Source organism: Cuculus canorus, chromosome 3 (assembly GCF_017976375.1).
Source record: "Cuculus canorus isolate bCucCan1 chromosome 3, bCucCan1.pri, whole genome shotgun sequence".
NCBI lineage: Eukaryota > Metazoa > Chordata > Aves > Cuculiformes > Cuculidae > Cuculus > Cuculus canorus.
Window position 1 is genome coordinate 26,770,978 of NC_071403.1, and position 12,308 is coordinate 26,783,285.

The window sequence follows — 12,308 nt, forward strand, 5'->3', positions numbered from 1 at the left end:
GGACTTGAGTCATTAATAAGACCTCAGAGCTGCTGGAAAAACAGAGCTCAAAGAAATCCCTTATGCTAAGACACACGGTCTCCTTAAGACACAAAACCTAAGCCTTCCTTCGAAGTGTGTCTGTGTATCACTCATGCAAATGAATTTATTATTTCTCATTTATTTAGCAGAGCAAACAAAATTGGGAGAGCGAGTCAATCCATACTTTCCCATTAGTTTTCTATTTATGATTTTTAAAAAATTTAGTAACAAGCGAGTAAAAACATGCACACTGGCAAGTATTTTACCTAACAGGATAGGCTGGTTTTAAACCAGAGGTAGCTATTCCATTTCTCTGTTAAACATAGACTTTAAGAAATCATCAGTTAAAAGCAGCAGCCCAGACTCTCACCTCTCCCACAAGACAAGGCCTCAAGACACAAACAGATGGGTTTTTTTTCCAGCCAGTTGTTATGCTGTATTTAAAAAAGTGTGTAGTTGCTCAATCTGTTAGAATATTTTACACAGCTAATCTGTTTTGGCCTATCCATGGCCGCAGCCGATTCCTGTCCTTAGGTGGTGTAATGGGTACCTTGGGGCACCTGCTTACCCTGGTTTTGTTGTATTCATCTTCAAAACAATATTTGTATGGAAATGACTTTTCACTTGATTCCACACCATCCCTTATTTATTAAAACAATTTTCAAGGGAACCGCCTCTGGATGTCATGTTGCTGCATGACCATGAAAATTGTACGTCTTGCTCCCCTGCAGCGCACTGGAATATTTTTGCAGTGTTTATTTAAAATTGTAAAAGAATAGAGCAACAATCCCACTGAAACTTGTCCAAAATGATACATTCCCATTTTTGCATATATTTGCACGTGTTCTAATTTAAGCTCACTTCAGACGTATGGAATTGGAGACTGGATGTTCTTTTAGCCTTTACCAGGGAGTTACTAAAGCACAAATAAGTCTGATATATGTGAGGCTGATGTAGTACTGATGTAATTACTGGTGTGCCGAGTATGCTATTCAGTAAGATTTCTGAAACAATTAAATACAGAGATCGTATGCTCTTTTATTGGCATACAGTCACTACCCATAGAAGTGCATTTGTGTCAAAAAATAATTTTCATATTTACAGGAAGTGACAATTCCAGTTGTTGGCAGAGTATATAAAGCTTTTCATACACAATCTCCTTTTTTAATAGACAGAATATAAAATCTGATCTGAAAATCAAATTCAATGCATCATGGAAACTGTATTCCTCAATAGCTTTTTTTAAACTTAATTCCAGCTTCTTTCTGTCTCTCAGAAGATAGCCTTCCAAGATATCCGAACTGTTGTGCTACCTACTTTAAAAACAAAATTGTCACTTTTACCAAGACCCTATAGTATACTGAGACTGGATCAATAAATCACTGTTTATGTTCCTACCAATGCAATTAAGTGTTGCAAATTATGCTTTATTTTGCCAAGAGTTATGACTGCCTACTCTGTGTAAAAAGACTTAATTGTGGGTGTATGTTGTTTATAACTGATTAACTATTTATCTGTAACAATGTTTTGATAAACATGCATCAGCTTGCTTAATAAACGTATAGTAAAATGTGAACCTTTGCACTGAAGCAGTTTACTTCTGCATCTAATTTATATAAAAAAAAAATTACACTGGCAAAAATGCTGCATAGCTGAACTCTTAATTTTAGTTACATGGATCGATCCATTCACAAAGACATGCTTTGCAAGTTGCCTGTACTAGTGTATTTTTTTTTTGAGAAGATACAGCCATCAAAGAGCTCTTCCTTTGATGTTAAGCCTTTTATCTTTTTCACAATTGGTATCACACCACAACTTCTAGGCACAGATCTCCAATCTTTCCCTGAATCAATGTTCTGCTGTAACAGTCACTGGCCTAGGGTAGTGTAGTGCTGTTGGTTTTTTTTTTTTTTTTTAAAAACTAGTATTATTTAACTTGTTAACAACAGCAATAGTTCATTTCCTGAAGAAGGAGGTAATCAGTGACCTCCTTCACTTTATGGCGATATTAAAAACAAAAATTTAGTTATGTTACAGCGTAATCAATGTATTAGCTTTATGGGAATCACAATTCTCATAACACTAACAAAAATAACCAGCTTTAATAATGTTCACTACACATTCAATGCATGTGTCAAGATGTAAAGTTAACCTACTGCCAGTTTTCTAACGTGTGCTCAGTGCCATTTAGAAATATATTCCATAAAAACATTTAAAATACCGAGTCTTGTTCCTGTAATATCCCTGAACAACCAGAAAATTGTCTCTGAAAACTGGGTGAGGAATATAGTTCCAGAGCTTAACACTGTGACACGAGATCAGTTAGTTGTACGTGTTCCTAATGGGGTTCAGTCTGTTTAAGTATAGCTTGTATTACAGTGACCCATATTTTACACACACAGCATATATTACTTGCTAGTCCAAATAAGAAGGTTATTTAAAAAATCTATTACACATATGTAAAGAAAAAAAATAAGATGTCTTTTCTTTTTCTTCCACACATCCCCAACAGATTAATCTCACTGTGTCCATGGATTACATATTTTGACAAGTGTTTTACGCTAAAATCTTTTTCAAGTACTTAAAAATTTGTCGTACCAAAAAGCTGCCGTTTTTTTAAAAAGTATTTTCTACAATGTAACACAAAATTCAGGTGCAAGAATTTTAAACAAAAAAATGAACTAAAGAGCTTTATTGACATCACAGTACATTCAATAGTAATTTTAAGAACATTACAGCTGAAAGAGAATGGCATGTTTTATATTCTCAATAAGCACTACCGTTCTTGAAAAAATGTAATACAAAGAAATCCTATTAGGTATTTAATTCTGAGCAGCATTTGGAAAAAATACACCTATTTACAGATAAAAAAAGGATTCTGGTTTCACCTACATAGCCACAATGTGCCTCTATAATGAGACAAGCCTTTTATAACTCATGGAATTTTTAAACGTCATAGCACTGGTGCCATAAATTCCTCAGCGTTTACGACGAAGAGGAGTTGTTGATCTGAAAAATAAAAGAAAAGGGGGGAAAAGTTAATTGGAAAAAATAAGAGAGCCCCAAACCCACACACACTTTAGGCTTAGTCATTAATAGTTTTAAAAGATTTTTCCAAAGTTACTTTTGCCTAACACAAAAAACTTAATACCATACTTCATTTAAAAAAGTTCATATGCCGTACACATGAAGACGAATATCAAAAGATAAAAAAAAAAAAGTCAGACAAAATACTTAAAAAGTATACTACCTTGATCGTGATTTAGACTTGTGTTTGCGGCTTGCCTTCTTACCAGACCTTTGAGATTTCTCCATGGAGCATGACCGAATATGCTTCGATTTCTTGGCCTTCTTTTCTTTACTGCTTCCTGGTGACTCAGAACTACTCCTTGCACTAGATTCAGAGCCTGACCGTTTTCTGCTATCTTTGGTAGTAACTTTTTTGCTTTCTTGTCTGGAATCCTGTCTTATTATTTTCACACATATTGAATCACCGCGATAGAAAGTTCTTTCGCTCTCTCTTTTTCTCTTTAATCTACTGTCATCATGACTGCCAGCCTTACTTTCCTTTTCCTCTTTTTTAGGCTTATCTTTTCTTTTTTCCTGATCTCTCTCCCTTTCTCTGTTCTTTTTTCTGTCTTTATCTACACCTCCGCCCTGGTCCTTCTTCCTTTCTTGATCTTTACCTTCACTTTTATGTTTGTGCCTATTTCCAGTAGGGCTTCTACGCTGGTCTTCAGTTTTACGTCTATCCCTGCTTCTGCTGCGGCTTGCACGGTTAGCTCGCCTGTCTCTCGAACGGCTACTACGTCTATCCCAGCTTCTCTCTCGAGAAGGACTCCGATTTCTTCGCCTCTCCCCTCTTTCAGCACTGCGATTTCTACTAGGTCTTCTCCTTTCTCTGATTTTCTCCCTGCTCCTACTCCTGTCTCTCCTATTTCTGTGGGAGTAACTCCTGCTTCTACTGCGCCTAACTTTGTGTGAAGGTGTCCTACTGCGACTGTGTCTCTTCTTCCTTTTAGGAGAGGAAGAACGCGAAGAGCTGCGACTGCTACCTGAGCTAGTGCTATAGGATGAACTAGATACAGTGCTGCTACTGCTACTGCTATTGCTGCTAGTGCTACCACTGCTAGAGCTTCTTGACCCACTCCTTCCTGTCCTCTCTTTACCCTCTTTTTTGAGTTCTATATCAGCTGAGATTGTATTTGGAGATCTTTTCTTTTCATGAACCAGATCTGTTTCAATTTCTTTTGCCTCCTGTGAAGTAGAGTTACTGTTTTGTTCTTTGTTGATAAACTCATTCATCTCTTTTGAAACTTTTTCACTTTGTAGCTTTTCTTCTGAAAAAGAGTATGCAAAAGAAAAATGAAATTAATTTGGAGTACGTGTTACTTTTGGCAAAAAGAAGGTTCCAAGCACCTTTCATAATACTTAAAATTAATACACCATCTGCCATCATACATACCAAACTTGTTCTTTTTTTTTTAATAATTCTAGAACAGTTGTCCTCCTGGTTGAGAAGAAGTGCACAACCCAGATGCTTGCATAAGTCCTTGATGTTATTTCATGTTTCAGTGGCTTAAGACAAAGTTCTCAAACAAATATTCTGAAGAACCAGAACTCCCAAATTCATCTACACATGCATACTTTTTCCTCCTGCAACCTTTCTACACACCTGGTTCTCTCCTTCTTCTTCCTACAACACTCCTCTTATCTGCGCCTACACCTCCTGCCTTCCTTCCAGCCCTGTCCACCTGCGTTTGAATAATCACTGGGTGGCCAGAAGAAGTGGGGTTAGTTCTCAACCTCAGAACAATTGTTAGCTCCATCTGCATGGTTTGGAGGCCTCATTACCAAAAGGACAAGTACCTTCTGCCGTAGTGATGCATCTTTGGGGTTTTTTTGAAAGAAAACATCAGGTTCATGGTGTTTTCCAAGGATAACTTAGATTAGTCCTAGATGCTAACTAATACAATCAATTTACATTTTTCCTCATTTTTAACAGATTTTGTAGCAAATTAATTCCAAGATGGGAGAAACAGCATAAAAAAGAGACTTGTAGATAATTTTCTGCCTAAGACTCAGCTCAAAAGCTACGACTACAGCATTTAATACAGACAGAAGCTCATACAAAACAAAAAGTTAATGTCAGTTGAGATAATATGTAAGCTCTGTAGTCATCAAATACTATAAACATGGTAAGAAGACAACAGAAGAATTAAGAACACATTCCTTTAAAGTAACATAATGAGTATCAGGCCAAGATCTTCATATAGCAATATAAAGAAATACAGACCCTCAGAGGATTTTCCAAACGTTTCCAACTTTAAACAAGTTTTCTTACTTCTATTCAACCTAGGATCCTTTGTATCGCCAGCCAAGTTTATCTCCCCTTCCCATTTTAAATTGAACCCAGAAAAAGCAACGAACATACAACATTTTTGGCCAAGAAACAGCCTTTTGATGTGGGCCATCGGTTCCCGAAATAACTTAGGGAATAAAACTCCATCCAAAAACCCAGAGTGATACAAATGGTAACTGCTGGTCAAATTTAACCCAGAAAACAATTCCGTCTGGTCCCTGAGTTATTAGGTAATATCGGCAGAACACAGTGTACATTAGAAGATGCTGTATTGTATATAAGAATTCTTCTGCCTTTCCTAAATGCTGCTACTAATGAGACACTGCGTTTAGTCTTCTTTGGTATTCTGGATGCGCAGAATCAGCTTCTCTACTGTAGATTTATATTTCTGTAAATAGCCCCATGGAGATGTCTCCAACTGACATATGGCTTCCTGCAGTAGGAAGACAGAGGTCAGAGGCCACCACTCAGTCACCCTCCATATGTCTATCCTTTTATGCTCAAATCTTAGAACACTCAGATAAAGACAGGAATATTAAGGAAAGCAAAAGTTTAGCTAATTCAGCCTTTTTTTAAGGGATCCATATGTCATTTGTAGGCCTTTAAATTAAAGAAGTATGATGTCATATTAGCACTTTCCTTCTCCTCTAGCCTATGAAATTCAATCATGACCTCTTACCATCGTATTCATCTGTTGATCTAGACTGCTTTTCAACAGTGCAAGGTGACTGATACCCTTTTGATCAACTTTACTGGTACAAAAGGACAAACCTTACTTTGTATGGAGAAGCAGAAGTAAATATAGATTTATTTTTATATTTTTTTAAATCAAGCCTCCCACCTTCTCAGAGACTGTGAACTAACTGGGTTCAATAATCTTTCCGCAGTATCAGGTTTAAAAAAACAGTTATGAAGATGCAGTGTATGGACACAAATTTCAACTACAACCGAGAACGGCAAGCTCAAAGAAACTGCAGCCTCCCACTGCACATTCTGAGAGGTGCACAGCACAACATTGTAAAATAAAAGTAAGTTTTTCAGTTGATATGAAATGTGCTTCATGTAATTAAGAGTATACAACTTTAAGGAATCATGATTATATAATAAACTGCAGCTGGTGCAGCAAGGTGAAATTTATCCCCTGGTCACAACTGAGATAACTCTCAAAAACTGTATTAAAAATACACATGCATTTTTATAGAGATACTATTATTTATATGGTACAATATCTAAAGCATATAAACATATACGCAGCATGTCTGCTCTTCAAACACTGAAGTAGACCAGTTTACAGAAAACGCTACATGGATTTATTTTTTTTTCTTATTAGAAAAAAAGAAGCAAATCCCATTTTGAACAAGCAGCTCAGTCATCTCTTTTGTTATAAAGAACATTATTTCTAAATTTGGCTTCATAGTTTTTTGCTTAAACATGCATCTCTTCCACCAACTTACACATAATAAGTAGTAAATTCAGTATAAAGCAGCATAGTAAGAAGACAGTTTATGGTTTACCTTCTAGCTGTTTTTCTAGCAGTAGTTGCTGTTCTCTCTCTTTTCTCCAAAACGCTTCCTGTTTTTGCCTGATTCTGTGTCGTAATTCCTCATCATCAGTATCAGATGATTCAGAGCCTCTGTCACTCCTTTCATCTTCGCTGTCTCCTGATCCATAACCACCCAGTCCACCTGCGTGCATAAAGTCCAGTCTATCACGAGGAAAGATTAAGCTTTGTTCTTAATATTTCTGTGGGGCAAAGATGAGAGTAACATTGCCCTTCCTTCACTTCCTCTTCTCTGAAGAAGTCACTTTATTCTGGTGAGTGCAAATGTTGTTTGACTGGTGAGATCAAGGCCCCCTTATCTGCATTGATGCTCACTGTCTGGTTCTACTCCTCCTGGAACAGCTCGTCTACTTTCGGCAAGCAACCACTGTGATCACAGTACTTTTCCCATTGTATGGAAGGGTAAAAAGGCTCCCTGTGGAGATTGTAACAGTGCCTGCCTCTGTATCAGCAACTGGACAGAAAATGCCTGGGACCTTTCCCAGAGGACATCTCTGAAATTACTTCAGCCGCCTCCATAGTCCAAGGCTACAGAAATTCTGAACGCCATATCAATTTTTCTATATTGATTTAGAAAACACTCCACTTTGACAGGTACCGAGATGGAACAGAAATACACTTTCTTCTTCCCTAGAGACTTTAAAAACTACTGAACTGATAAGAAAGACAAAGTCGATCTAATCAGAATTCCACGTAACATTGGGAAGGATCTTTTGCTGTTGTGTCTCAAGCTGGAATTTCAATCTCTTTTTCCTGTGTTGCTTTCTGGTAATATATGATATGGGAACCTCTGTGCTTATGTAGCTTTTCAATAAAACAATAATTCCAAAGATGATAATATTTTTGTTAATAGATTTTCACATTACTCTTCTACCAACTTTGCCTTCTTGTTTGGGTGGACCAAAATAGGAGAAAAACATAAAACAGCATTCCTATCTCGGAAGACTGCAGTGTGCTTCTGAAACCATCACACTTTAAAAAGTAGATTTATCTGCAATTTTCAGGTATTTTCAAAACTACTGCAAGATTCTTACACACTAACTCACACTGACTAGTCCTTTACTCCAAAAAAACATCCCACTTAACCAGTAGGATCACCTGTGGAACAAACAAAGGCGCTGATAATGATGAAGTTACTGGAAATTGACCCACACTCCTGGGCAATTAAAATCTAGTTTCAAAATGCAATTTCTAGAAATGCAAGGCAAGAGTGAAACTTCCCCTTTAAGCCCTCTCAAAAATAAGGAACATACTTACCGAGTCCAGTGAGGGAAGCCAGTGCACTGGACTGTGCCAGCTGTTTTGCAGGAGCTTTGTATCACATCAACAACAGGAACAACATGTTAACACAAATAGCCACGATTTCATAGTCATGAGTCTATGGTATTGTTAAATCTACTACTATTGCTGTTCTTTGGAGGGAGAGAAGAAACATTAAAAACACATCATCCATTTAAAACCACTTCTAGATTTTCTGACCCCGAAGATTTAGAATGTAACTGCAAATTAATAGTGAAGAGAAAAAAAACTCAAATAAATACTCTTAAATCACTTTCCAAGTTACAGCATCTGCACATAATTTTCAAGTTTCAGTAGTTACATATTTAGACTAACTTGATTATGTTAAAAAAATCTATTAAGTAAGTACCATACATGTTAATAGTGAAAGCAAATGAATTACTAATTGAGGACTCAAAGTTTGTCTCTTTTCACTTCTGAACAGCTAAAAACTTGAGATAAAAAACAATAGCATTAAGAAGCAGCTAGAGCTTGAGAGCCATTGACACAAAGGTACCATTTTAACTAAAATGAATTTATGAAAGAAATGGAGTAACTGAAGTAACTCACAATACACTGCACAGGACAACAGTACATGATTGCTGGATTTGAGCTCTACCAAGTTGGATGCATTATACTGGAAGTGTTCTTGGGGGATAACTATGGAGGTTAAATGTTCTAGACACATGCAAATATAGAATATTCGCAGAAGAAACTTAAAAAAAAATAAAACCGACATACCTTTAGTTGCTTTACGGTGAACATCTTTGGCTACATAATAGATTTCTTCATTTGTGACATCTAAAAGAATCTCTGTGAGCAGCATTTTCGTCAGCATCATCTAAAGAAAGTCATATGTATAATTAAAGGCGAAAACCTCTTGAATAGATGCTGCATTCATATTATATCCACAGAGCTTCACTTCCTTTGATGGCTATGAAAGTGCTCTCCTGTATGTTTCATTTAAGGGTTTCTTTCAACAGACATGGCTTAAAAACACAAGTCTGAAGTGGTCTAAATTCGGCCTGATTTCAAAACTTGAAGAACAGTTTGTATTTTGACTGTGAACTGCATCCACCTGTATTACACACCCAGAGCAATGATTCCTAATATCAAAGATGATATAGCAAAGGAACATGTAAATCAGAAAGGTACTTAGACTGATCCCATTTATTCTTTCAAAAAATAAAGAGCACATTTCTGCCTGGTACACTGCCTTGCTGATCTAAATCCTACAAAGAGGTTACTTCTACAGGCTTTTATTATTACATATTTGCTACAAAAACTCAAACTTTGGTAGCCAGTTCTCCAAGCTGCCCAGTCTGGTTATGTGCTTTACAAAAATATATTCATCATACTTTTTAGCACTCAGAATCTTCATTTAACAAGGTTTCAATTGTGCAACTATGACTTCAAAATACGAAGTTCCTAGAGACACAGCGGTAACTGTTGCTGGTCTAGGACTTAGGTTTCTAGCACTTTCTTGCAAGAATACATTTCTTAAATTCCCTTTCACAGGAGCTGAAGTTAAAGCATAGAGTATCAAAGATTTAATCATTAGAAGCTTTGAGGAATTTGGCAAGTTAAGCAAAACCACAGAACTAGTAATGATTAATGTAAAGATTACAGTCATTACATTCTTTTACTATTGTGCTAAATAGGAGTTATATAACCTATATCCTTGGATATATGTAAAAGACAGCATTAGAGAGACATGCAAACATAACCCTGCTTTACTCCGTGATGTGTTCTATATCTCTTCTGACACTAGCAGACAGAGAAGTGTTTTGCTATACCTGAAAAATATGAGCAAATCGACAGAAATACTTAGTGAGAACTACATTATTAATACCATTTGATACTCCTTTTCTTCTTCTGTCATTTCTGGTTCACTTTGCTCCTCTTGAGGAGCTGGGGATGGACTCCTACTGATTTTTCCAATGCTTACAGCTTCTGTGTTTTCAGCATCTTCATCTTCCTCATCACTGTCCTACAAGAACAGCATCATACATTTCAGGAAAAACTTAGATGTTAAGTTCATTATGATAGTTAACTTGATTTACTTTGTACTGAAATCTCTATTACAGTTACCACAAAACTTTATTTCTTTTCCCCTTCTTAATAAACATGCAAGTACCTCTCTCCCTACACAAGATAAGTAAACACATAGGTGTCAGTTCACTGCCAGACAGGTACTCAGAACTGCAAACAAGTGAGAACTGCTAAAATGAAGGCTACAAAAGGCTTCCTAAATCGGCTCAGTTTAGCAGAAACAGGTATCTGAATTTTTTCAATTACTGATTTAGACTTCAAACCTTCAAAGACCATGCATCTTCACAAAACACACAAAAGAAAAAAGTCCAATTTCATTGCCTTTTCTTTGCTACTAGAGATGAAATAATATACTTTTACCACTAAGAGATTAACAAGTTCAAAACACTGAATAAGTATCAACTGAGCAGCAATTTTATTTAACTTCAAGCAACAGAAACAAAAGAGATGGCCAGGAAAACACAGTCTCTCTTCTGAAGAAACCAAAAAGTTGATACCTTTCAGGAAATACAAACCTGAGCAAAAAGCAAACCCTTCTACTTACAAATTTACTTTTCTGAGGTAACCGTGGGCCATCCCCTTCTTCAGCCTCCTCACTTTCTTTTTTTTCTTTTTTAGACATCTGTGAACGTTGCTGCTCCATCCTCTCTTTTTCCAATTTTTTCTGTTTTTCTCGTTCCATCTTTTCCAGGCCCTCACGAATCCAGGCAGGCAGAGTTCTACGCTTCACAGCATCTACATAAGCAAAGTTTATAGTTTTGAAAGATGAAAAAAATACTTACACTCAAAAAAGTGAAAAAAAAAAACCCAAACAAAACCACCCAAAAACCCCAAAGCAGCAAACCCTCCAACCCCAATCTAAACAATCCACACATCTGATTGTGGGGAAAAAAGAAAATTTATAATCAACTTTTTCTTATTAAAAAGAAGTCTTCGCATTTTGCAATTCTTTTTAAAACACAGCTTTTATGTTTTTTTCATTACGAGTGGTTAACATGTACCAATCTGTGGAGGCTCCTGCTTCACAGGCATCGCAATAGGTGAACGTTGTCGGTCTCTGAATGAGGGTCTTTCCCTTCGATTTTGAGGAGGTGCAGGAGGTGCTGGTGGACCTGGCGGCCCTGGTGGTCCTGGCTGCCAATAAGGTGGATGAAATCCACCTTGAGGTGGACCAAAAGCAGCCCCATGCTGAAAGAGTAATGCAGTTTATTTTTCTTCACATGTAACACTAAATACAGCATGTGCGCAAGTCGGTCTACAGAAATCCATGCAAGTAGGAATCCATGATTTCTAGGCTACTGAGATCTTTCAATTTCTTTTTCTGTGGTCCCCAAGAAACAAGTTTTCCTTAAGTATTTAATGAGCAAACTTAGATTTAAGCAGGGATACTAACAAAGCTGAAACAGCCTCAATCTCCTTTCGTATTGTGCTAAACATTAAGCCCTATAATCACCATCTATCTCCAGCAGTTCCTTGCCAGCTTATCATCAGAGCATGCAGGTAAACGAAGACTACGCAAAAATCAAGGTTTAAAAGTCTAGCTCCTTAGCAGTCTTTCCTTGTAACTACAACACGAGGACAAAAATGAAAAGTTTGAGCATTTATTACAAAAGAATTTTGCACTGTGGACTTTTCAGTAATTATTCATGGAGGTTATTAGTATGGCTGATTAAAATATTAAATGCATAAATCTGCAAGTTTAGTAGACACTAGGTTCTGAGGAAGCTGTATACAACCCAAAAGTCACATGTTTGGAGACATATGTGGTGGTGGTGGGTGTTTTAATATTTGCTGCCCAGAAACACCTAATGAAAATATTTAAATGGGGAGCGTTTAGGAAGAAAGTTATAACATGAAGTATTTTTTTTTAATAATATTCTATTGAATATCTAGCTAAGTTACTAGTGACAGAGGCACTCTTCCACTACAATTTCAGGCTAAGCATCCTTCCGTTCTTCACTGCAAAACAAGTTTTCTGTAGTATTTAGAGAAATTAACTTTAAAAATTGGTCCCACAACAGTCAGCAAAGGCAA

At 36.7% G+C, this 12,308-nt stretch overlaps 1 protein-coding gene across 2 annotated transcripts in view; it reads right to left on the reverse strand.

Annotated features, from left to right (window-relative positions):
- Positions 1–289: 289 nt before the first annotated feature.
- PNISR (PNN interacting serine and arginine rich protein) overlaps positions 290–12,308 on the reverse strand; it is a 29,940-nt gene continuing 17,921 nt past the window's right edge. The window contains exons 5-12 of one of the 2 annotated variants that reach the window (XM_054061499.1): positions 11,276–11,462; positions 10,819–11,009; positions 10,075–10,212; positions 8,964–9,063; positions 8,202–8,255; positions 6,898–7,068; positions 3,272–4,361; positions 290–3,030 (exon numbers count right to left, since the gene is read on the reverse strand). In XM_054061499.1, coding sequence (XP_053917474.1) covers positions 3,000–3,030; positions 3,272–4,361; positions 6,898–7,068; positions 8,202–8,255; positions 8,964–9,063; positions 10,075–10,212; positions 10,819–11,009; positions 11,276–11,462 — 1,962 coding nt within the window. In that variant the 3' untranslated portion in view covers positions 290–2,999. The remainder of the gene's footprint in view (positions 3,031–3,271; positions 4,362–6,897; positions 7,069–8,201; positions 8,256–8,963; positions 9,064–10,074; positions 10,213–10,818; positions 11,010–11,275; positions 11,463–12,308) is intronic. The other variant, XM_054061498.1, reaches the window with a different exon arrangement.